This window comes from Delphinus delphis, chromosome 7 (assembly GCF_949987515.2).
Source record: "Delphinus delphis chromosome 7, mDelDel1.2, whole genome shotgun sequence".
NCBI lineage: Eukaryota > Metazoa > Chordata > Mammalia > Artiodactyla > Delphinidae > Delphinus > Delphinus delphis.
Genome location: NC_082689.1, coordinates 50,328,666 through 50,355,880, shown reverse-complemented (window position 1 = coordinate 50,355,880; position 27,215 = coordinate 50,328,666). Strand labels below are relative to the sequence as shown.

General features: G+C 35.2%; 1 protein-coding gene and 1 non-coding gene across 2 annotated transcripts in view; both read right to left on the bottom strand.

Annotated features, from left to right (window-relative positions):
* The window catches only part of NCKAP1 (NCK associated protein 1), a 98,397-nt gene that overhangs the window by 15,021 nt on the left and 56,161 nt on the right, over window positions 1–27,215 (bottom strand). The window contains exons 16-24 of the mRNA XM_060016478.1: window positions 21,351–21,496; window positions 19,140–19,272; window positions 14,575–14,694; window positions 13,790–13,929; window positions 12,788–12,919; window positions 10,020–10,238; window positions 9,699–9,829; window positions 9,369–9,466; window positions 1,437–1,530 (exon numbers count right to left, since the gene is read on the bottom strand). Of these exons, the coding sequence (XP_059872461.1) occupies window positions 1,437–1,530; window positions 9,369–9,466; window positions 9,699–9,829; window positions 10,020–10,238; window positions 12,788–12,919; window positions 13,790–13,929; window positions 14,575–14,694; window positions 19,140–19,272; window positions 21,351–21,496 (1,213 nt within the window). The remainder of the gene's footprint in view (window positions 1–1,436; window positions 1,531–9,368; window positions 9,467–9,698; window positions 9,830–10,019; window positions 10,239–12,787; window positions 12,920–13,789; window positions 13,930–14,574; window positions 14,695–19,139; window positions 19,273–21,350; window positions 21,497–27,215) is intronic.
* Window positions 10,644–10,834, bottom strand: LOC132428864 (U2 spliceosomal RNA). Its single transcript, XR_009520251.1, has one exon. It is a non-coding gene; the product is annotated as a U2 spliceosomal RNA (small nuclear RNA).

Sequence of the window (27,215 nt, the reverse complement as noted above, 5' to 3'; positions counted from 1 at the left end):
AATAATTTTGTATTTTTTTATTCATTTATTTTTTGGCTGCGTTGGGTCATTGTTGCTGCGTGTGGGCTTTCTCTATTTGCGGCGCACGGGCTCTAGGCGTGCAGGCTTCAGTAGTTGTGGCACAAGGGCTCAGTAGTTGTGGCTCATGGGCTCTAGAGTGCAGGCTCAGTAGTCGTGGCACACAAACTTGCTCCACGTCATGTGGAATCTTCCCGGACCAGGGCTCAAACCCGTGTCCTCTGCATTGGCAGGCAGATTCTTAACCACTGTGCCACCAGGGAAGCTCCAAAGTTTCTATTTTTAAAAGCAGGATAAGATAGCCTAATAAAGTGATTCTCTAAATCATTTTATAGTTTTATAAAATTTGATATAGCTGCAAAACATTTAAAAGAAAAACATCAAAGGGGAAGTATATAAAATATATGCATCTTTAATTTACTTCAGGGTTATTTTTTACTTGGGAAAATAAACTCTCTGGTTTTCTCAAATACGGAGAATATTTTATTTAGGATTTCACTAAATTTTTAATGTTGTAAAGGCTTTTGAATGAATTAGTAAGAAGTATGACTTTAAAATAATTTCTAATTATAACTTTGAGTTCAAGGACAAAAATCAAATGAAATTAATTCAAGTACATCTAAAATAGGTACTTGGCTAAACATACTTTAATAAACACTTAAGATTCACTGCTATTTCACATATCTCCCACAAAGAATCAGTATCAAGAAGATATTTTTTTAAGTTGTAGGCTCAGGTTTTCATGCAATGAATACTAGTTAGCAATAAAAGGAACAAAGTACTGATCCACTTAACACAGAGGGGTGAATCTCAACAATATATATGAAAGAGTATATACTGTGTGATTCTGTTTATATGAAGTTTTGGAACAGGCAAATTTAATCTACAGTGATAGAAATCAGATCAGTCACTGTCTAACGGTGTGAAACTGACTACAAAGAGTCATGAGAAGCTTTCTGAGGTGAATGGACTGCTCTACATCTTGACTGTGGTAATGGTTATGTGGATGTACACAACATTTGTCAAAATCCATCACACCGTTCACTTAAATGTGTGCATTTTACTTACATAAGCAATACCTCGATAAAGTTGATTTTCAGAAAATTACAGACTCTAAAGTTAAATCTCCTTCAGTCTAAATTAATATAGATTTATTGTATTTAATTTACTGGGTTCATGAACTAATTGATAATGATATCAAATATCTGACACATGGTACTAAGAGTATTGTAAAGAAAAAAAATATGAAACAGGTAAGCCATTCACTTAAAAGTTCCTTTGACTGCAAAAATTTTCTAGTTCTCCTCATTACTGAAGAGTACTTTTCATAACTTACTATTTATAAAATTTGAGCAAAAGCTAAATACTGAGTGTCAAGGTGTTCTTAATGCTTATAAAAAGTATCATGATTTACTCACACGATAATCTTTTAAAGAGTGCAGCCATCTGGTCGGGTTTGTCAAAGCTGGTCCTCATTTGTGTTAGCACATCAACATTTTCCACCACAAGTTTCTAAAGAAAGGAAAAGGAAGATCCTAGGTCAGGCATAGACCTCCTTATGTTGATGAGATAAGAACATGCTTGGAAATTACAATCTAGCAAGTAGGAAAAATAATACATGAAATCTAGATGCTCTATGCTATGTTTCTGTTATTGTTTTCATAAAAGAATTTTAAAATTATTTACATAAAATTAATGTTTTCCTTCAGTTTGCAAATTCAAGAAGGGAGGAGTTCAGGAAAAAGCAATAAAGATAAGTAGTAGTATAAAGGATTATCTTCTGCTTAGACACAGAACAGCACCAATAATAAAAAGCAGACACTGAAGTGGATATAGAGAGCAATAAATTCCAACTAAAACAAAAAGAACTTGCTAAAGTTAAAGCTGGCTAAAGATAGCCTAGAGTTCATCATTGGATATATATATATAATCAGAGGGAGAAAAACTTGTAGGGGTATGGTACCACTTCACAGAGAACAGAGCAATGTTTCCTAGCACAAAAAGGAAATGTCAACTATCTACCTCCTCTTTCAGGGATCACTGAGAAAAGGGAAGAGAAGAGAGGGAAGAGAGTGAAGGATAGCTAATTAAGAAAAGTATAACTCATTAAACAATGCTTTTCTTAAAAGGAGTACTGGAAAAGTAATTTCATTTAAAAGTTATAACTCAAACAAATATAATCAATTTTATTCTGGCAGAGATAGTGGGTATATGTATTTGGAAAGCCTGGATATCTCAATTCAGCAGGTCTGGGTGTGGAGATGTATGTAGCAAGCATATTGTTGAAGTGCCATAGTGGTTGTGTTACAAGCCAAAGGCTGATGACAACTGATTTAAGGGGAGCATGAAAAACTCCATGGAAAATCTATAAAAGTAATTTTTCCCATACTAGTATGAATTTTGCTTATGTTCCACTTGAGATCATTTCTGTTTATGCTCTCATTCAGATGTTCAGCTCCAGTAACATTTATTTGCTAAATTCAACCTCTACAGTGTCTAATTAGACTACCTGCTCTCTCTGAGGCCTATTCAATACTTGTCCCATCAATCAGTATACACTCAAATATATGCCCAACCTTGACTGTGCTCACGCACCTTGAACATAATATCATGTACCAGTGAATCAAAGACAGCAATGAATATTAAATGCACCATTATCTAATGTGCCATTAAGAAAAAAACTCGGGCTTCCCTGGTGGCGCAGTGGTTAAGAATCTGCCTGCCAATGCAGGGGACATGGTCTGGGAAGATCCCACATGCCACGGAGCAACTAAGCCAGTGCACCACAACTACTAAGCCTGCACTCTAGAGCCCGCGAGCCACAACTACTGAGCCTGCGTGTCGCAACTACTGAAGCCCGCATGCTGCAACTACTGAAGCCCACGCACATAGAGCCTGTACTCCGCAACAAGAGAAACTACCGCAATGAGAAGCCCACGCACCGCGATGAAGAGTAGCCCCCGCTCGCCGCAACTAGAGAAAGCCCACTCACAGCAACAAAGACCCAATGTAGCCAAAAATAAATAAATTAAAAAAAAACCTCTACCAATTAAACTGACACAATGTTTTCTAATCATATGACTATAAGACATGTATAATTTCAGAAATGCTAATATAGGATAATTGTTTTAGAATCAATAAATTATTGTATATATTTATTTATTATTTTTATTTTTTTTTTTTGCGGTACGCGGGCCTCTCACTGTTGTGGCCTCTCCCGTTGCGGAGCACAGGCTCCGGACGCGCACGCTCAGCGGCCGTGGCTCACGGGCCCAGCCGCTCCGCGGCATGTGGGATCTTCCCGGACCGGGGCACGAACCCGTGTCCCCTGCATCGGCAGACGGACTCTCAACCACTGCGCCACCAGGGAAGCCCTGTATATATTTAATAGTAAGATTCTGTAATCATTTTTAAGCTCCTCTACTAGGCAATTTACAAACAATCCCATTTACCCTCATCCAAATGAGGGAGGTGACAGTCCAATTTCACAACTGAGAAAACTAAGGCTCAGAGAAGTTAGATAACTTACCCAAAGTTATAGATATTAAACAATGGAATTTGGAATTTAAATTCAGGTATGCCTGATTTTAAAATCCATGCTCTTAATCCCCAAAGAAATGGTTGTTAATCTTCAGTGTGCATCAGAATGATCTGGAGGACTTGTTGGGTTCTAGCTCCACAGGTTCTGATTTAGCAGATCTTAGGTAGAACCAAAACTTGTGCATTTTTATTAAGATCCAAGTGGCAAGGCTGCCACTGCTATCTGGGGACCATGGTTTAAGAACGATTACCCCGAATTATTTGTTTGCACATTACTCTTAAAAAAAAGTTAATGATGTCTCCTCTTAAAAGTATAGTTTATATAAATTTCTTTTCTCCCTCGATTGCACCCTGAAACAGAGCTTTCTATACATTTAAAGCCATTGATTAATATCTCTGACAAATGGCCCAAAAGCTGTAACTAGGAATTATAACTAAATGGTTTGGAACAAACTGAGACTAATCAAGTGAAAAGAATCAAGACTACTAAAAAAAATGTTGGTTTTCTGTTAGAAAGTGTTAAATTCTTGGCACAATTCATATTTAAATTTCTTACTTCATCCTTCTAGGACTCTGAAGAACTAGAAGAACTGAAAGAACTGGCAAGACTCGAAGAAGTTGACTCGATGGGCACAACTCCAAATGAAACACCCCAAGAATTTTAGTAGGAATGGAGACACTGGTTGTTTTCTTCTCCAGAAAGTAATAAACACGTTTTATCATTAGTACATGTGCATAGTGTTGACTATGTCTGACACACAATTTACTCACAACCATTAAGTATAAAGAAGCTTTCCTTTTTTTTAATTGGCCCACAAATTTACTCTGAAATAAAAAAGGTCCTCAGCTAAAACAGGAACTGAAACAATCAATTAAGGTAATCTTTAAGATAAAAAGAAGATGCAGCCACATAATATTTAGTTTATGTCAGTTTAGATTAAATATAAAAAAAATAGAGAAAATTAAAAGCTAAGATGTTACAGAACTATCTTAAAAATATTATAATTCCCCCAAAACACTGTATTCACTAATTTCATAAAGATTAAAATGCTATTTCGGCATCATCATGCTCTAATATGGAGAGTGTGAGTTACAATCTTTTCTGAGGGATATTTGACAATATCAGAAAAAAATGATTCACTTTCAGAAATTTGTCGTATAGAAATGTTCAAACAAGTATGTAGACTACATGCTGGCTAAATGTAGAGAACTCTATATCTATGTCTAAACTCTGCTTCTTCCAGAAATACACTGAAGTGATAGGAAAAAAATAAAAAGGCATAAATCTTTGGTAACAAAGGAGATAAAAGAAGAATGAGAGACACCAACAAAATTCTAGAAGATGAAAACCGGAGCAAAGAATAAGTGGAGATGAGAAATTTGAGCAGTTAAGTTCCTGTAGGGGAGATACTATGCAGAAGGCACGCTAATGGAAGCCTCAGGGCCTAGGGAGGACTCAGAAATTGTAGGCAGTGGCATAGAAAGGAAGACTTGGGCTTGATAACAAGAGGGTTATTACATGTCTGTAAGGGGGAGGGGGTCGTTACACACCCAACTTCTCACCGTCTTAAGAAGTGATGCTGACAAGGAGGACTCTACATTCAGGAACATCAGGAACAGAAGGTGGCCAGAGAGAAAGGGAGAATGACCTAAGAATCATGATAGCCAGCCAGATGTATTAGACCTCCTCCCTCCTCCCTCCCTTAATCTCCAACGGACTTCCACTCTTCAGCTGGAGGTGACTGCATGTGAAAAATTATTTGCAGGAATCATTTGAATCCTAGGATGAAGATACCTTTCTCCAGAGAGGATTTTTATTAGTCTGCCAAGCACCTTGGGGCACTACTAATCTAGGACCGCTTTTAATCCACATTCAAGACTTGAGATTCAAAACAAAAAGAGTAACACAGACAGGGCTGGAAATCCTGGGGGGACGGGGGTGTGTGTGAATCATTTCCAGTTCACTGTTACCCTGAAGGTATAACTCTTTGGGGTATCTATGTAAAGAGGGTGAAAGGGAATTTAAGCAGAATTCCTTTCCACTCCCACTCTGGGCAGTCTTTGGGTTTTGATTATGGAGCCCCTTGCTCCACAAGACCACCAAGACTCAGCTGAATCTTAACAAATGTTACTTCTGGATCAGCGAATGTCCTCACATCAGCACAGTGGCTTCCAGTGCTTTCCTTGATTTTAGCCTAGAAATAAACACCTCACTGACCTTTTAGCTCTTTTTTAGAAAATGTTTTCTTTATATACATATATATATTTGTATATATACATTTCAAAAAAGTTGTCCTTAAGGGAAAAGTTGATCTAAATAACCTAGCCTACCAGTATTGGAAGCAGCAATCTGTATGTTATTTTACTTCTGTAATTTCATAAATTTGATTATTCTAAGGAAAGTAATTTTATAGGACACTGAAAAATGCAAAGCAATTAGAATCAGCACTGAAAGACAAGTACTTTTGGAGATTTATCTCAATGAGATATAAAACACACTGAACTTGTCTATATGAAACACCATTATATTATGATCATAAGATTTCTTATGGAATAAATTATAAGAATACACATTGAAGTATGCCTCAGTACACAGAGGCTGAGAATACAAAGTCATAAATAACACCTCCAGTTCTTAATAATATACAAGTAGTTAAATTCAGAGGGACTTCCCTGGTGGCTCAGTGGTTAAGAATCCACCTGCCAATGCAGGGGACATGGGTTCGATCCCTGGTCGGGAAAGATCCCACATGCCACGGAGCAACTAAGCCCGCGAGCCACAGCTACTGAAGCCCACGTGCCTAGAGCCCATACTCCACAATAAGAGAAGTCACCACAATGAGAAGCCTGTGCACTGCAACAAAGAGTAGCCCGTGCACTGCAACAAAGAGTAGCCTGTGCACTGCAACGAAGAGTAGCCCCTGCTCGCCACAACTAGAGAAAGCCCACGTGTAGCAACGAAGATCCAACGCAGCCAAAATAAATAAATAAATAAATTAAAAAATATAATAAATTCAGAGAAATCTGAATTACAATTTGGGATTATTAAGAAGGATTTCTAAGAAAACCACTGTAAAGCACTGTGCAATTCCAGAAAACTAAATCCTCAGGACTAGCTTTGTTTTGCAGAAATCTAAATGATAATGGGCACAATGCTAGAAATGTAAAGCTTTCATATTTACGGTTGACCACATGAAGAAGACGTCTGAAAAATACTCAACTAAATCAGGATTTAGTGTTTGAGAAGCAAAAAAATAAAAATAAAAAGCCCCTAAATACCAAAACATAATTATGTGATTTTCTAAAAGTCTTACAACTAACATTAAATCATTAATAAAATAGGCAAGTTTTTATGAAGGTAAAAAGAAAAGTTAAGGAAAATCACATAGATTACTAAAATCAAAAGTTTTAGAGAAAAAAATGTTTTAGTATCCTAAACCATCTTGGTTTTGGGGTATACTACATTTAATGAGAAACCCAAGCTAATTCACACCCACGTATCTCCAAAGATAATAAATCTAAGCTCTTACACAAAAAGTTTCTCTTGTCTAGCTTTTTAACTCAGGTTTAATATTACCAAATATTTGAAAAAGAATCCAGCCAAGAAATAACACTCGTGAGTCAGAAAACTCATAGTATTAAAAAAGAAGTCAACACTATACTATTATGACATCAACTTTAAATTAAATTTTAATATCTGAGAAAGAAAATATGGTCATTCCAAGATACAAAAGAGAAATGTTAAAACACAAGCTCCTTCCATTTCTTTTAAAGAATAGGAATGTATTTGATAACATTGATACTTAAGGACATAGCTAAGACAGTTAAGTTTATAAAAGGATTACTGAAAGACTATGACAAAATCTGAACTAAAAAAATATCCAGAAATAATGAACAATATCTAACAAGATAAATTATTAAAGGAACAAAAATAAAGGTCTAAAAAACGAAATCACACAAAATACAAGATGTAGAAAGCCTGGTTCAAGTCTGTATATGAAAACAAAAGGGGAGGGGGACAGGGGAAAGGAGGAAAGGAGAAGGAGGAAGGGGGAAGGGAAAAAAAGGTACCCGATTCCAAGTTGAAAACAGGATGGTATAGCTATGTAAAGTGCTGATGCTATCTTAAACTGTATCAGTAAGTATGGTGTCCAGGGTAAGTAGGTGCACCCTCACTACTCAGATCTCTAGCTGATGTTTATTCTCAGCTCAGGGCACCAGCCTCTAAAAGTGACACCAATAAGATAGAATTTGTAATAGAAGAGAGTGAGACTAAATATGAATATACTTCACCTAGGGAAGAGAAATACCAACAAAAGTTTCTAAATATGTGAAGGGTCATGTTGTTAGAGGCAGTCTCTACCTCTTGATGTAAGAATGAGGACCAATCAAAAATTACTACTTAGATATTAACATAACTAGAGATATGCAGTAATTGATAAGACTGCCTCATTTTCAACAAGACCAAATCATCCACCCAGAAAAATGTATATTCCGGCATCAGATAAGGGTGGGTTAGCTGACTGCTAAGATCTCTTGCATTTCTCGAGACAGTGTAGTAGGGTACTAGTATAAACTCTGGAGCCAGATAGACTATATAGATTCAAATTAAAAGTTTCACCACTTATTAGCATGTGAGCCTGGACAAGTTACTTAATCTTTCTTGGTCTTACTTTTCTAATTTGTAAAATAGGGACAATAGCAGTTTTAAGAATTTAAAGGAGTTAATAAAAAATATATAAAGAGCTTAGAAAAGTCCTAGAACAAAGTAAAGAGTAAGGAAAGCTACCTGTTTTTATTTTTGAATCCAACAGATATTTACCAAGCACTACTATGTGCTGGATACTAATTTAGCACCAAGGTTTTTTTTTTATATTAATTAATTAACTAATTAATTAATTTTTGGCTGTGTTGGGGCTTCGTTTCTGTGCGAAGGCTTTCTCTAGTTGTGGCAAGCAGGGGCCACTCTTCATCATGGTGCGCGGGCCTCTCACTATCACGGCCTCTCTTGTTGCGGAGCACAGGCTCCAGACGCACAGGCTCAGTAGTTGTGGCTCACGGACCTAGTTTTTCCATGGCATGTAGGATCTTCCCAGACCAGGGCTCGAACCCGTGTCCCCTACATTGTCAGGTAGATTCGCAACCACTGCACCACCAGGGAAGCCCTAGCACTAAGGTTTTAAGAGAGTTTATAATTGAGTTTTTATTCTAGTGAGTGACATAAGATGCATGACATGAAAGGTCACAAGTAAAATACAAATAAAGCTGGATAAAAAGAATAAAAAGTAATGGTTGCGATTTTTAAAAGTGTGTTCAAGGATGGATATTCTGATAATTGAAAATACATGAATGTTATGAGAAGACAAGCTGAGACAGTATCTTAGTGAAGAGTATTTTGAGATGACACAATAGCAAGTAGGCCAGCCAGGATGGAGGAGTGTAAAAGGTGAGAAAAAGTGGAAGGCCAGATCCTCTAGGGGCCTTGCAGCACTGTTAAGGATACCAGATACCTTGAATTCTCATAGATATGAATAGACTAGTTTTTATTATCACATCATAGTACTCAACCCACCACATTAAATGGCAAAGAAGCACTAAAAATACAAACAGTTCTAGAAGAATCTGCTTATTCAGTCTGAAATAAAAAATAGTTGGCAAAAGCTAAATTACTGGACCATAATTCTTCTATTATTTCATACTGAAAAGAACACAAGAAATTAAAGATGAGAAATTTGTTCCCTGAGGCTTCTAGGCTTGCTGCTCATATTCTTGAAATGTTTTAAAGCTAAAATCAATAAAGACTATATTACCTTAAGTTCAGCAACTTGTGACGAAATATGCCACATAAGGCTTTCACTTAGGAACTTCATACCATATGGGCCTAGCAGTTCTGATAACGACCTCATTTCTGAAAGGAAATGAAATTTTATACTTTGACAGAGCAAATATTTTAAGAAACAAATTATTAATGGAAAACCCGAAGAAAAGTCAGTAGAATAAATAAGAACACAGATGCAAAGCTAAGTCTAAGATACAATGTATGATTATCCATATAATTGAATAAAAATAGTCACAACAGAATCAAAACCAAAAGAATCAAGCTTTCTTCATTCTCTAAAACATGTCAGAGTATTATTCACCTGATATGTCAGAATATTCCTCTGCGTTAAATGTTAATTCATTTTCCGTAGGTAAGTTCACAAATGCTTTCATTGCAGGGAAATAAGCTATATGACCATTGCTGACTTGTCTTAACAAAGTTTCCAGATACCTAAGGCGAAAAGTAAATTTACAAATGGAGAAATTAATTCAAAATTTATTATGGTATACATTACTGCACATAATTTTAAAGTTGACTAATAACATGAATGAGCAATTATCCATTAAAAAAAAAAACTTTCAGAAGGCATTCATTACAAAGAAACTTTATATCACTCCAAATTTCTAAATACGTTCCTTACCAATTTGTGTACAGACTTGTAATGGTTGGCTCTCCATGACTGTCTAAATGTTGTGTTTGTTGAAGAAGCACATTATTAAATACTCTTGTAATATCAATTTGCACATAGTTTTCTATTGACTGGAGTACAGTCATGTATGCTCTTACACTTGTCAGAAGCTCTGACGGTTTTGCAATTTCCTGTGTGGCTTGATTATACATAGTCATTCCAACAATAGACCTGGGGGGGGAGGGTAAAAAAAAATTAAAAATTCTAATTGTTGTATCTATATAAACAGGCCATTCAATCTACTGATCTCTAATATTAAATAGGCAATGAAATTTTAAATACACTTTGTTACAAGTTCATGAAATTACTACTATGTTTATCTTCCAAAGAAACAACTTTAAAAAAGAATATACACCTAAAAGGTATAATGAAATGGGAATGCAAGTGATTAAAAAAAATACTAAGGGCATCAGTAATAAAAATTATTTAAGAATAAAGAGGTTTAAAAAATTCCTTTAACACGATATGCTGTCTCCAGCAAGTACAGTGGACTATTTAGTCCATAGCCTGAATTCCTTTGGCACTGTTATGTGCCAGTAGTTTTTTTTTTTTTTTTTTTTTTTTAGTCCCCGTGAGGGGAGGTGCACCGTTCCCGGAGATACTGCAATACCAGGTCGATGCGTGGAGCGGACGGAGCAAGCTCCTATTCCGACTCCTAGCTCCAAAAATCCATTTAATATATTGTCCTTGGATAGAGGACGTATCAGATATTAAACTGATAAGAACAGATACTACACTTGATCTTAGCCAAAAGGCCGAGAAGCGATGTGCCAGTAGTTTTTTAGGCTTTATATATATTACCTACAATCTTCATATTTAATAACCCTACTATGCAGTTATCACCACCATTGCATAGAGGGGGAAAAAAAAAACAACTAAGGTGCAGAATTCAAGTAAACTGCTCAAGGTCACTTTGTTTGGAAGTGGTGGGTCTAGGATTTGACCCCACACCTGCCTGACTTAGGGCTACCTCTCAACAAAATGCATGACAATCAAAGCATGGCAACAACAAAAGCTTTATTGTACAATAATCACTCACACCACATAAAACACAGATCTGTTTGGTTTATACCCCAAGAAACTGTATAAGCCTAAAAGGAAACAAATGTTGAAAATACTTTCCTAAACTATCTTTTCCCACATTAGCCACCTTCTTTAAAACTCCCTGAGCATTAGATTTACAAAGATCTTAGACTTGTATTTGTAAGGATGAATCCATAAAGACACCAGACAAACCCCATCACTAGTATCAGTCCCAGAAGAACAACTCAAGACAAAAACTGCTATCCTTGTACACAGCCCCTAAGTCCTAAGACTGTGCTCAAGTGATCAGCAAAAATCAACAAACTAATACTCACAAGCTATTTGTCCTGGCATAAAAATCTTTCCCAGGTAAACAAGTTTATATAGCCTTGCCTTGATCCTGATCACTAAGTAGATGTTTGGTAAAAAGAACATCTGCTTCTCCGTGGATTAACGGACCAGACTGTTTACAGAAGGAAAACAAGGGAGTTGTAAACTGAATCCTACCTTCCACCCACCACTCCCTACCCCACCCAGTTGAGAGCAATAAATACCAGAAGGCATAATGTCCCTTTGGTCTAAATACTGGAGCAGTCTGGGTTTCACTTTCAGGATGCCTACCTTACTAAAGAAGAGCAAAAGATAGTCTTTGCTCAACACTGGACTCTTCTCAGCTGATGACTTAACACTCAATTTACTGCCTATTTAAATATTCTACTTTGTTCTATAATTGTCGAAGCTTTAAGCTTTATACCGTTTCATTACTACTCATAGTACTTAACAAACACAATGTTATGCATATGGCACAAACACTTGTTAGTGACTACAACCTTTTGCTAAAGTTTTTGAAAAACCTTTGGCAAAATTTTGTTTCATAAATTGCCTTAAGGCCTTCAAGAAAAACATGTTGAATCAATATTTTCTTTAATAAATAAGTGTGTAATTTTAGAAAAAGGCTGAAGCAATGTTTACAAAATTAAAAGATTTCTGACTTGTTACATAAAATATCATTGCAAGAAACATATATATAACTTATAAAATTAGAATCGAGCACCTCAAGAGTCTAGAATTCTACTGGCATAACAGCATACGTTGGAATTCACAAGACTTAAGTGTTCATCTAGTCCTGAGGTTTTCACACATTTGACTGTGATCCACTATAAGATATGTATCTAGCATCACAACACAGTACACACATACATAAACAGTTTCGTGAAGCAGTATTTCTACTTACTACATGCAATGCACTGATTTTTTTCCTATTTCTTCTTCCTTCTTTACTTCCCTCCCTCTTCTTTCTTCCTTTAAATATTGACTACAACCTTCTAAACTGATTTCATGATCCTACTGGGTTGCCACCTGTCCGCTGAAGTACACTGATTTGCTCTAATCTTCTCCCTTTTTCTTACAAGGAAGTTAAGACTCACAGAGATTAACTGGCTTGTCCAGTGTTACAACTAGTTAATAAATATGGGATAAGAATCTGGATAATTTAAGTAATTCCCAGTTCACTATTCTTTATACTTCCCAGTTCATTATTTTTTATACTACCGTTTCTACTAATTTATATATTATTTATATACCATTTCTACTAATGCTTTCCCTCATAAAAGTAAACATTGCATAGATATGAAGAATAAATATAACAAACTCATTAACTAAACCAACAAACAAAAACAGTTTATACTCTTTCTTACTTAGTAAAGCGGATTTCCAGATGAGAAGTCAAATATTCTCGTGGGGTAAAGGTATGTTCCCAAACCACCATGTTTGGTACATAATTTATAGAGAAACACAACTCAGAAAGTGCAGTGTGCAGTTTATCAAGGCTGAAAAAATATTATTAAACAGTAAATTAAAAATTTTTTTTAGCATTTCATCACAGCAATACAAAATTAATTTTATAAACATATCAGACTTTATTTGGGAATAATAACTGCAAAATCGATTTTTTCTCTCTTAAGATCTGAACTGACAAGTTCAAAATCTCTAAGGGTATCACTAACCTTTGAGAGCAATTTTCTAAAGACAGCATCATTCATTTGTTTCTTCATTCAGATGATGACTATACTGACTTAATATATAAGAAAGAGCTTATTCTGCACTCATAAAGAATTATTTCCAACTCCTGCTGTATTTTCTGTTCTGGAGGAAGAAAGCTGTCTACAAAATGGCCAATAGCTTGCTCAACACAGGAAGCAAGGAAGTAGGAAATTTACTTTAAACAAAAAATACTCACCTATTATTGCTCATCTATACCTCCCCTACAAACAAACGAACAGCACTGAATGCTATCTAGTCTAATATACCCATTAAAAAAAAAGGACATCAAGTATTTTCTAATATATGATAAGATGCCAAAATAGTGTCAGACATCTGACTTTAAATAAACTGAAAATTATAGACTGCTTATAGTATACCCCCCCAAATTTTTAGACAAGATTCTTGGCCTTTAATATTCAACATATAAAGACAAATGACATCTATTTCATGTATTTTCTTCAAAAATCCAAAATATGTATTTTGAGATGAAATAAGCACTTACTGGCTAATCAAGTTCAAAAAGGTCAAAAAAATGAACAACTGGGAAATGAAGAATTTACAATTACCAGCATTTCCTCAGTACTAATGCCATACAAAAAATGAAAAAAAACTCCTCTACCTGTAACAAAAAGATACAATAATAGTGGATGGCTTACTTGGTCACTACCAGCCTGTTTTTCCTCATGCTCTCAACTCCTGGTTTTTCCCTCTCAGGTTCCCCTTTCTTACCAGTCTGTTTTTTTGACTTCTTATTCACTGCTTGACTGATGGTTTTGGCACAATGCTTGGGCAGCAACTAAATTTAAAAAGAAATGAAATCATACAAACCAATTACTTTGAAAACATTAACTACTGAAACAAACCTTAGCTAAATCCAGACTATGTGGCAAATATCATGCTAGCACTAAAAAGAGAGGTAATAGGTGAGATGTAGAGTTTACCTAGCCAGCTTGGAGAGCCCACTCAGCTTGGTGAAAAACAGAAACAGGTAAATCTTGTGTGAAGAAACACTTCATAGAGGTAGTTATATCAAAGCTACAGTTAAAGGACAAGTTAAAAAATACCAGGCAAATGAGGAATAAGAAAGAACATTTTACTGAAAGGAAAATGGCCTATGAAGACCAAGACTATGATAGGACATGATGTGTTCAGAATCTAGTTAGAATGACTAGGTAGTGGAGTATAAAGTACAGGCTAGAGTGGTTTGAGCTACCTTAGGAAGGGACTTGAATGCCAAGCTAGAAGCTTAATTTTAAACTGTAATCCTAAGGACAGAGGGAATTTTTAAAAAACCTAATAATGGAGTTTCACAACATGAGGTAATGAGATTTACTGATAGTGTGAGAATAAAATTAAAAAATGGAAAAGAACTAGCTAAGAGATCATTTTCTTGCCTTCCTACACAATTTTCCTATCTGTAAGGGAACATTTAAATTATCACCTGGTCACTAAGAGTACACTGTTCCGTGCAAATATCAGTGATGAGATTTCTAGCTTGTTTGGCCATTTCATCGAGGAACATATTACATAAGGAAAGACTGCGATCTCCAATATGATGTCTCTGTTAAAGCAAAATAGTAACAACAACAATAATAAAAATTATAAGAAAGTAGTTTGAATTAAAACACTTTTTAAATAAACATGGAAAATAAGGTTCAAGTCTATTCTACAATAAGGAGTGAGGATGGGAGATGTTATAGACTTCTTTTATCTCTTTTAACAACTAACCTACCATACTGTATTTGCACACAACCGACATAAAGTAAGTACCTGGTGATTATACAATTATGATTGCAAGGAATCTGAAAGGATCAGTGTCTTCCTTAACATGAAAAACTATTAATTTTCAAATTCCAATGTCCTATATCCAGTTCTTAAATACTAGAATATCAAACACACAATACGAAAGATCAGACTTAAGAGTTATGTTTTCTGATCTCACCTGATTATATACAAAAATCTTGAAAACACAGAATTTTGTAGTGTATAAACAGAAATGTTAAAATATTTAAATAAAATCATTAGGTATCAACTCAGTAAAACAAACAAATGCACAAGGCATTCAACTCTCTAAAATCAAACTCCCCATCCCAGAAGAGAAAAAAAAGGCTGACCACAAATGCATTTTCTGAACACAACAGGGGAAAAAAGAACATTATATCTAATGTTTGGGAGATTATATACGTATATGTAGATACATACACTCACTCAAATCAATCTATCTCTAGCTACAGAATTCTGTATCATTTTAGTTTTGGTGGGCGTTGCAACAGTTTAATGGGTTTTTCTTATCAATGGTAACTGGAATGTTGAGTATATAATGCTGTACAACTTTGCACTATACATTTGCAATACTTACAAAGAGACAGCTTTTTAAAAAAATTTTATTGGAGTATAGTTGATTTAAAATGTTGTGTTAGTTTCTGGAGACAGATTTATAAGTTTTCCTTCCCTGATCTTCCATAATTATATAACAAACATATGCAGACATTACAAACATTATTTCTATGCTGAAATAAATATAAGATAATATAAAAGAATATAAAAATACTTAAACATGTAAAATAACTGTTCCTAGATGTACCATGCTACCTTATAATGTATTTTAAATGCCCTTTAAAACTTGAATAGGAAGCAAAACCTAAAGGGATCTACAGACCAGATACAATTAAATAATGGTTCACTTTATTTAAGGAAAAATTTCAAATTATAAACATTTGCGTTTTATTTAACCAAATTCTGACTCCTGAAAGATAAAACATATCCCTTGCTATCCCTTCTTCCTGAAAAAAAGAACTCTGAACCAGCATTGCTTCAAACTTACTAGACTAACTTATTTAAAATACAGATCTGATTTCACTACTTCTCTTCAATGGCTCAAAAATGCTAAGACTGGAAGGAAAACAACTAAGATTTCTTAACTCTGGCTCTGTGCTGAGAACAGAGGATAATGGCAGAAGCAAAGAGACCACTTAGGAGACAATAACAATCAACCAGGCAAAAGATGATGTGGCTTGTTCAAGGGTGAGAAGAGGCAGGAGTTTGAATATCTATATATACATATATAAAGGCAGAGCTCAAAACAGAAAGGCTCCAAGTTGGGGTGGATGTGGAAAATCAATAATTCTATTCTGGACATGTTACACTTCAGATGGCTAAAAATACCTAAGTTGCAGCAGGATATAGAGAAAATCTAACTCGAAGGGAAAGGTGTGGGCTGCAGATATAGATTTAGGAGACATTAGCATATGGAAGAGTTTTAAACAATGAAACTGGAAACTGGAAAAGATGAGTGAACTACTCTACTGGATGGTACAGTTATAGCAACATGATAATTAGTTTCTCATTAGTACTGGCTACCATTATCTGGGAATCCTGCTGACCCAGGAGGGTGTGAATTTCAAATCTAGTTCAAAAGGTACCATCTTTCTTCAAATTCACTGTAAGTACTACAGCTTAAACTAAAGCCTCAGCATTAAGAAGTTGTTCTAGAGGCCTTTTCTATAACCTTTCTGATCTAAATGAGATGAATGGCTAAAACTAAAATAACAAAGCAAGACTGCACTGAGAACTATTAACTGTGCACACCAACTTACTCTATCCTCACCCTTAGGTGAATTCCCTCATCACCCTTAAGTGAATTCCCTCAATGTTCCCAGAGTGCCCCATGTATATTTCTACCACAACACAGATCATCAGATCACGGATTTGTCTAGGGTAAAGACTGTGTCTTTGCATCCTTTCAATCACAGGTTTAAGAAGGCACAGCTGGAATATAACAGGCTTTAACAAGTTTGCTAAATGAAAAACAGAATAGTACCACTTACTAGCTATATGAATATAGGGAGAAAAAAACCATCAGTCCACCAGAAATTATCAGTAGTTCTGACTATGCTGTTACTTTGTTGTAATAATCAAATGCAACAAAAGATGAGAAATGCTGTATAAATTTTATGGTTCTACATAAATATAAACACACTATTAATTACCTGTTGTAATGATTTGGTAAGAATTGAGTCTTACCCCATTAAGGAACCATAACTTTACCAACAAAATGAGGTAGAAACGTTAAAATAAATGATACAGGTTAGATGATGATAGATAAAATAATGATGAAAGTGCTATGAAAATATGGTTAAGGAGGGACAAATTTTAACTGGAGGAATGCTGAAAATCTTTTTGGAGGAGGTGGATTCAAGCTGATCACTGAAGAAAAAGTAAGAGTACGACAGGTAGAGGTGTAGTGAAATGAATTTTATGTATGAGGAAAAAGCCTCTAAGATGCCAAAAAGTAGACTAGTAAATGAGTACAGTTTACCTAAGGTGGGATAGTTACAGTAGGGAGTGGAAAGTAGAAGACTGTGAGTATATAGTGGATAAACAAAATGTGATATATACATACAATGGATTATTATCATTCATAAAATGAAAGTTCTGATATATCTATAACACGGATGAGCCTTGAAACAGTATGTTAAACGAAACAGGCCAGACACAAAGGGACAAACATTGTATGATTCCACTTATATGAACTCTCTAGAAGAGGCAAATTCATAGACAGAAAGCAGACTGGAGTATACCATTCCAATGGAATGCTGAAGGATGGGGAGTTATTGCTTAAAGGTATACAGAGTCTCTGGTTGGGGTGATGAAAGTTTTAGAAATGAACAGTGGTGAGGTTGCACAACACTGTAAAAGTAATTAATGTCACTGAACTATACATTTTAAAATACTTAAAATTACATTTTTATGTTTATATATATATTTTTTTTTCTTAAAGACATAAAACAAAAGAAAAAAAAGAATGGGGGTAGAGATCAAATTGTTGAGGATTTTAAATGCCTAAGAAATTTTTACTTTCTCCATATGCAATGGAGAACCACTGATGGTTCTTTAAGAAGGAAAGAGGCACTCTGGTGGCTTTGTGTTAGTCTTTAAGGCAGATATTGAAGGAAGAAAAATTATTTAGCAGTACAGATGAAAAACACTGAAAAGCTGAACTACAATATACCATACAAATAAAATGAAGAGGACTTGATGGGTAATTAATGGGAAGGATGATGGTGAGGAAAAAGTGACAATGTATCTTAGGTGTCACGATTGGGGGAAAAAAATCTTTTAATTGTAAAAAATCTACAAATCTATTAAAATTGGTGGTATTATATCCTCACAGGTATTAATCCTAAAAGCACTCCCTAATAAACTTCCTGCAGGCTAATTTCTGTCTGAGCCTGCTTCCAATGGAATGCTGAAAAACAATCTACAACAGATACTACCTAATGCTTAAAGATAATAATAATGCTGCTATTTGTAAGGTTTTTTTTGACAAGTTCTGCAGCTCTAAGTAAAGGGATTCAACACTAAGTTAAACTATTTTTTAAAATACTATTTAATTTTAATATATATTCTTACCATACTCACAAAGTGATATTTCTTCTTGAAAGATTAGAAGAAATACTGAGTACATTTTTGATAGATACTTGGTATCTGTAAAACTTGAGTAGTTCAATTACTCAGTAACTGTGTGTGCCTGTATGTGAATATATTACAAATACCAGCAAATCTGGATTTTGCTTACTGTATCTATTATATTGACGAGTCAGTGAAATTCCTCTTTGAAATGTTTATGTTTAGTCAGTAATCTCTCCAATTTTCAAGTCTTTTCAATGAGCGTTTCAGAGGAAAACTAAGCATTCAAAAATCAATCACTATATAACTTTACCATAAATATTAATACCTGACTCACTATTTTAATAAAGGTAATTCCAAGTGACTTTATATGTTCTTACAAACATGTATGTATATTTATCTGATTATTCAGATATATATTATGTCTATATCATATATCTATTCAAGCATTCTTCTGATTCTGCACAGAGATGCATTAGTGGGCAGCTAGATTAGATAATTAGGACTTTGTGAGTCTTTGTGAACATTCGGTCAGCTTTATGTTTGGAGTAGTTTTTTCTGCATACCATATAAATCACAATACTACTCTGAAATTACCTCTTCTGGACACAGTTCATGTGTGCAACTCATAAAATGAGTGCAAAGTAGTGGGAATGCAATTGAGTATCTTGACTGAGAGGGTAACTCCAAACATTGTTGAAACATCTTCTCAAAAGCACGACTATAAAAACTATAAGGAAACAAAAATTAGAATCACAATTTTTATAGTTAAAATTAAAATTTTATGAAACAGTACCTTATAATTAATTTAATTTGATTCAAGTGAGTAAAAATTACCAACTGTAGCATTTATTCTCTTAGGAAAAGAAAAGTTATTTTTCCAAAGAGTTATCTCTTACACACCAATAATCATTTCAGAGTAATAAAAATATTATTTATATAACATTAACACATTTTTAAATAAAAAAATTAAAGAGAAGATAAACCATATCTATGGCATATGAATATATGACATTCAAATCTTACATCATCAAATTTTATCAAAGCTAAGTCACTATCAATTTTAAGAAACACCATTATTTTATGTACCACTAAGAAAGAAAAACATTGTCAATTAAACAATGACACACCATCAATTTTAAATTACTTCCGGATTTAAGAGATGTTAAATCTAAAAGAATGTGAGGTGATAAAATATAGTACATCTTGGAATAATGAAGACAAACAGAAGTCGTACACATGTCTTTATCTTGGATATGACAAAGTAAGACTGTGGTTAAGAGAAAATATGGATAAAAATTAATTAAATGACTGAAAATTTGCAAATTTTAAACATTATTCAAAGTGCCTTTATTTCCAAGAAAGAGAAGAGGAATTTCTGATTGCTGTATCCTTCTTTTGCAATAGGAACCTTTCTGTAGCTCAAAAACACCTAAACGTAAAATGTTCCATTTTCTTTCCAAGGTAGCCTTTGGGTCAGACAATAGGACAGGGTTCCAAATAATCCTTAAAATTCTTACAAACTTGTTATGTGATAACTGTGTTTCATGACTTGCATTAAGAGATCCCTATGTCTTCCCCACCTGGCGATTTGGATTTCTTCTGTAACACTGCTAATTAAAGCCATACTACAAACTGCAAAAATCAGTGTAGATTGGTTTTTTCCCCCAAAAATAAAAGCAACGAGACACTTTTCATAATGATCTCTATTCAATACAAAGAAACTACTATCACTATCCACTGAGACTATCTCAGCATTTTAGAATTAAAGGGATCTACTAGACTATTCCCATCAGCTTCCCTAAAGGAAAAAAGGTCAGGAAGCAGAAACAGAGTTGTTATTGTACAGCTCTGGTGTAAGAATACTTAAGTTTGAGTCCTGACACCACTGTCTATTAATTTTATTACAATCAAGCTCACTTATTCATTTAGATATTTATTAAGTACCTACTATATTAGACATTAAGGAAACAAAAACATGACCTTCTTCAAGAACCATATTATGGGGCTTCCCTGGTGGCGCAGTGGTTAAGAATCCGCCTGCCAATGCTGCGGACACGGGTTCAAGCCCTGGTCTGGGAGGATCCCACATGCTGTGGAGCAACTAAGCCCATGCGCCACAACTACTGAGCCCGTGTGTCACAACTACTGAAGCCCGCGCACCTAGAGCACATGCTCCATAACGAGAGAAGCCACCGCAATGGAAAGCCCACGCACCATAACGAGGAGTAGCCCCTGCTTGCCCCAACTAGAGAAAGCCCACGCACAGCAACAAAGACCCAATGCAGCCAAAAATAAATAAATAAATTTTAAAAAGAACCATATTATGTGGGGGAGAAGAAGAGTTGTAAAGTACTAAGTATAACAAAAGAGCTATATGATAGAAGCAAAGGAGAGTGGAGCACAATGGAGGGAATAGTCACCACATCATCATAATATAAATGTCTAACTTAATACTGCAGAGTGAAATTATGTGCTATTTAATTTCCAATGTTTGCTCTATTTAACCCTGACCCAAAACTTTTTTCCTTTAGTCTAATGACACAATCTGAAGTGACTGTTTTCACCTCCTCAAAGAAAGTGTAAAAAATAAATTCACATCAGTAAGAGTTGCTCTTATAGAGAAAAATAGATATAAAATCCCAACTTGGTAAACTTCATTTTATTGGCAAGTTGTCCACTATTCCATTTATTCTTAAGAGTCTATTACTGAACTGTATTAAGCACCACACTAACATAAATAATCAAGAAATATACCTTTGGATAATAAAAATTTCAAATTCTGATTTAAAGAAAATTACAACATACCAAAATATGGAGAGATCTGATGTTTCCACCAACATTTCCACCAGGGAATCTACCATTTTTGTGTGAAAAATTATTGTATTCATCATCTTTCCAAGTTCTCTGTGATCTGAAAGACTAAGTGAAGCCTTAGAGACACTAGTATATGCCTGTAAAAGTAAAGCAAAAAACAAAAGTAGTTTAGGTAATGACTTTAGGTATAGACCAAGTCTACAGGGGGGAAAGAAAAAAGAAAAACACCCACTACTGAAAAATACTTAAAGTTTATTATGAGCAACATCACCTTTTAAAAATTGTCTACAGTGACCCAAACTTGAAATTCCTATCAAGAATTTCTTTAAATAAACTGAAATACTGTCCATAAAACAGAATCTAATACATGGGTCATTCATCTTGAATGCCCAAAATAAGTGAAGTTACAACATCAAAAGTATAAAACAATGAATTGTCACAGTGTCCCTACCAAAAGAGGTTTTCAATCTATTTCAAGAGAAAACATATATAGGAAACAATAAGATGAAAGTAGGTATTGCACATGTTGATTCAGGGAGGTTTTAGATTATACTGAATCATTAAAAACTGGATAACATAACACATTGTATTAACTGATGGATTCTAGAAAACCACTGTGAAGATGGTAAAATTAGTGTACGTTGACCAAAAAGGCAACAGGTCTTAACCGAAACCATCAGGATAGGTTGTGAGGGAAAGAAATTCCACTAAAGAGGTACCAACTCACAGAAAGCGAAACCTGCCCACAGATGGCGGACATTTCAGAAGGGTGGAGAACAAGAATAGGAGGGGTGCCTACAGAACAAAACACTGCTCACTATGGCTGTGGTTAGAGTGCAAAGAAGAGAAAGGAAATGGTAAAAGAAAAGATTCAACCAGATCCTGCAGACCCTTGAAAATCATGTTAAAGAATTTAAACTTTTTGGTGAACCACCGAAGGTTCTCTGTGATAGCTAATTATTGTTTAGAAAGATTATTCTTTGTGGAAGGGGAAACAGAGAGGGGTGGGCAGAAAGGGAACAGGAGGCAGAGATCTGTTAGGATGAAGTGGTGGCAATAATCCAGACAGGATTATGCTATGGTCTAGGGTCGTACAATTCAAAAGTGTTTAATCTGGGAATGACTAGATGTGAGAGGCAACAGAGAATTATGGATGATGGCCAGGGTTCTGGCTTTAGGGAGACATTCCTTCATAAATCTCATATGTGTGCCTACACACCCTGCTGGATATGCCAAAAACGCAAGGCCCAGACCACTCACTATCCAGGCCATTTCTGGGGATTATATTTGCATCTACCAAACTTGAGAAATAAAGAAATGTGTCCCTCTGGAACAAAGAGCAAGTATGCTTACTGTTGATGACAAAACAGAGGGTTCCTCAAACTCAGTCCTCCTTAGCTGCAAGACATGACCAATGCATAGCATTCATCTGGGTCTCTCTGTACTACCCACATGAGACACGGAAGCAAGGGAAAAATGATGTATATATACTGATGTTCATGCCACTTCCTGTGCAGTGAATTAAGTCCTTTGTCTCTGATCCAAGACCCCCATGTCTTCTGCTAGTACACATGAAATATTAAGAGACTAAATAATTATTGCCTTTTAAGTAGGATAAAAATCAAACCTCAGCTTCTACAATGGGAAATCTCAGCTTCTACATGGAGGAAATTACCATTCACTGAGGCAGGCACATCACAAAGCAGAGTTTTATATTTGTTGTTTGTGTCTGCCAGTAAAGGGAAGAGAATGAGGAATATGATGGCAGTACTCTAATGGCAAGATATATTCTGGACATTCATCACAAACTCAGTCTAACGGAAGTTTAATTTACTTTTCATCAGATTTAAAGTATAAAGAGAAACCAGTAGTGGCCATGAGTTCAATAAAGACTTCCATTAACTGAGCCTCATTTTAAAAATTCTGAATTAATATATCACTGTGAAAATAAATTCAGATGAAATAGATGGTGACAAAATGAGATAATTTGATTTAAAACACTCATTTGAAATGCCTGACAACAATGGAAGAAGAAACATACATTACTAAAAAAAAATTGGTTTAAATAAAAGTCTAAGATTTGAACAACCCACGTAAATTAGAAGGCAGAAGAGAAGAAGCTAAAAGAAAGAGTGACTGAAGATGCTTAAGGGACTAATGAGACACAGTGGAATGAGGTGCCTTAGGAAGCAGAAAAAAATGGCAGAGAATACATGTAGAGAAGGAGAACTCTTCTTTTAAGACTACAAAGACTCCAGTGAAGGCACAAAGCATATTATAACATTCCCCCAAATGCTTATCCTTCTAGCCCTGCTCTACTCAAGAAGTGATATCTATAGAGCTCAGGACATCTCTCTCTGGCCATATGCTTATATCTAATAACTCTTGTCCTTCTACCAGATCACTGATCAAATGCAGATCATTCATATCTTTTGTGAAGATATTGATATTTTCCTTCTTGTAGTAATACTTTACACTAAAAAGTTTCTTTACTTGCCCTTTCCTGTGTAAGCTATGTTCCTATTCAAATTCTACCTATCTTTCAATGTCTGGGTTAAAATGTTGCTTTCTCTATAAAGCCATTACTAGCAATTCCAACTTGAATAAAACTTTCTCCTTCCTAAGAAAACTATAATTAATTGTTAATCATACTCTGTTGGTGGCATATTTCAACTTAAGCTTTTAGATTTTTAAACTGCTATTTAATTTTTCATGTTTTATGCCTTGTCTTCATAGCCAGATTTATAAAATACCCAAAAGAGGATTTGTACTCTTCTACAGATTATATAATACTACTGTCAATATTTTATATCCTGCATCCTATGGTCTAGTCTGTAGTCTTAGAACCCTCATTGTTGACCTGCTCTTAATAATCTCTGCAAACCTCCTAGATTCTGGACACTGCCACCCACCTCGCACTTCTGCCCCCTTTTCCTAGTTAAGACTTCTCTGGCTCAGTTTTATGTCCCATTATTTCTTCCTTGGTATGTTCTGACCTATTATCACTAAAAAATAAGAACCTATTATGCAACAGAAAGGGGTTGAGTGACTGTATGTCACAATCCCGGTTAAGAGCAATGTTACGGGTTAAATTATGTCCCCCAAAATTATAATCCCTAATACCATAGAATGTAAAGAGTCTTTATAGAGGTAATCAAGTTAAAATGAGGTCATTAAAGTGGACCCTAATCCAATATGATCAGCGTCCTTATAAAAAGAAGAAATTTGGGCTTCCCTGGTGCCTCAGTGGTTGAGAGTCCACCTGCCAATGCAGGGGACACGGGTTCGTGCCCCGGTCCGGGAAGGTCCCACATGCCGTGGAGCGGCTAGGCCTGTGGGCCATGGCCGCTGAGCCTGCGCGTCTGGAGCCTGTGCACCGCAGCAGGAGAGGCCACAACAGTGAGAGAACCGCGTACCACAAAAAAAAAAAAGAAGAAATTTGGATACACAGATAAACAAAGAAGGAAGACTATGTGAAGAGAGATAGCAATGTCATTACAGTGTTGCATTTATAAGCTAAGTAAAATTAAAAAATCTCACAGAGGGATATATCAATTCTATATCTCTAATGCTCACTCAGATGCTTTATATTCTGCTGTATGACTGCACTGGACAAAGGTAAAATTCTCAAGTAAATTTTTCAAATGAATAAGATTAAGAATCCTGGAAGTATTTAATAAGGGTATATTTGAAATGCATCTAAATCTCTAAAATTCTCTGAACCTAAATGTTGGTTTAGGCACTCCCACAAACTAAGAGTAAGAGACTGAAAGCAGTTCAAACTTTGTGACAATGACTTTTAAAATTTTTGATGTATATATCCTTTGGCAAAGTAATTCCACTTCTATTTTCATTCATTTTATAAGCACTGCTTATGTATTGTTTCAGAGGTTTTTTTTTTTTTGGGTTTTTTTTTGCGGCACATGGGCCTCTCACTGTTGTGGCCTCTCCCATTGTGGAGCACAGGCTCCGGACGCACAGGCTCGGTGGCCATGGCTCACGGGCCCAGCCGCTCCACGGCATGTGGGATCTTCCCGGACCGGGGCACGAACCCGTGTCCCCTGCACCGGCAGGCAGATTCTCTACCACTGCGCCACCAGGGAAGCCCCAGAGCATTTTTTAAAACAAGAAAATGTTAATTTCTAAACTTTATTTTTAACTGGAAGAAAATAACCTATAATATATACACATTAAACATTTGGGGATGGTGGTATCTCAAGTATTCTTCCCCTGATCTCCCACTAACCAGCTCTGTAATCTCAGGCAAGTTACTTAAAACTGTGGCTTAATTTATAAAATCTTAATTTCTAAAAATATGCTGTTGTAGAACACAGATCAACAGACAGAAAAGTACCTATATATTTTGACACTGGAAGGAAAGAACCTAACAAAAGCAAAAGCACCTCAGGGAACTAAGCAGACTGCCAGAAAACTATGCTCTTTCTATGAGTGCTTCCTGAGACTGTATTCATCTAAAAATCTCTTCCTCAAACACATGGTGCTTATATTTTCACTTTTAATTAAAACACTTTAAAATTTTTTTATGTTGCAGAACAGTATACAGTATAACCTCATTTATAGGTTTGAACATCTAAAAGGATACTGCATAGGCCAATTATTAAGAGTTAATATTTCTGGGGAATGAAACTGGGAAAAGTGCGAATTTTCCTTTTCTACTTTACCTCTGGATACTTTGACTTTTTATAATGAGAACATATTATTATTATTTTTAAATATACAGTTATTGAAAATACCATGCCACAGTTTCCCCATAATTACTAGAAATATTTAAGGGGCAATTAAATTCTATCATTAAATTTACAGTACATACAAAAATTTCAGGCTCGAATTTTAAAAAGTCCTTAAAAACTATTTATGTGATGGTTATATATTGAATAAAAACTTTTTAAGTCTAATATTTATTTCTGCATTTCATAAAAATGAAGCTTTTAGCACTAGATCAGGGGATGGTAAACTATGGTCTGTGAGCCAGCTGCCTGCTTTTATAAATAGTTTTATTGAAACGCAACTATGCCCATTTGTTTACATATTAAATAAAGCTGCTCTCACACTACAATGGCAGAGTAGTTGTAACAAAGACTACGTGGCCCAAAAACCTAGTTATGTAAAAAATATGATACTGTAATCAAAACTTTTATATTGGTATAAGTGAGAAATATATTTATCCAAATTTAACAACTAATACAAATTATGTCTTCTATATATAGAACTCAATAGCAAAAAACCAAAACAAATCAATTAAAAAAGTGCAGAGGATCTGAATAGGGCTTTTCCCAAAGAAGACATACAGATGGCCAACAGGTACATAAAAAGATGCTCAACATTACTAATCATCAACTCACACCTGTTACAATGGTTATTATCAAAAAGACAATAAATAACAAGTGTTGGTGAGGATGTGGAGAAAAGGAAATCCATGTGCATCATTGGTGGGAATGGGAATGGGTGCAGCCATTATGGAAAACAGTATGGAGGTTCCTGAAAAAATTGAAAATAGAACTAACATATGATCTAACAATTCCATGTCTGGGTATTTACCTGAAGAAAATGAGAACACTAATGCAAAAAGATATCTACACTCCTTTGTTCACTGAAGCATCATTTACAATATTCACAACATGGAAACAACCTAAGTGTCCACTGATGGATGAATGGATAAAAAAAGTTGTGGGACACACACACACACAGGAATATTATTCAGCCATGAAAAAGGCAGGAAATCCTGCTATTTGTGACAACATGGATGGACCTTGAAGGCATTGTGCTAAGTGAAAGAAGTCAGACAGAGAAAGACAAATACCATATGATCTTACTTATATGTGGAATATAAAATAA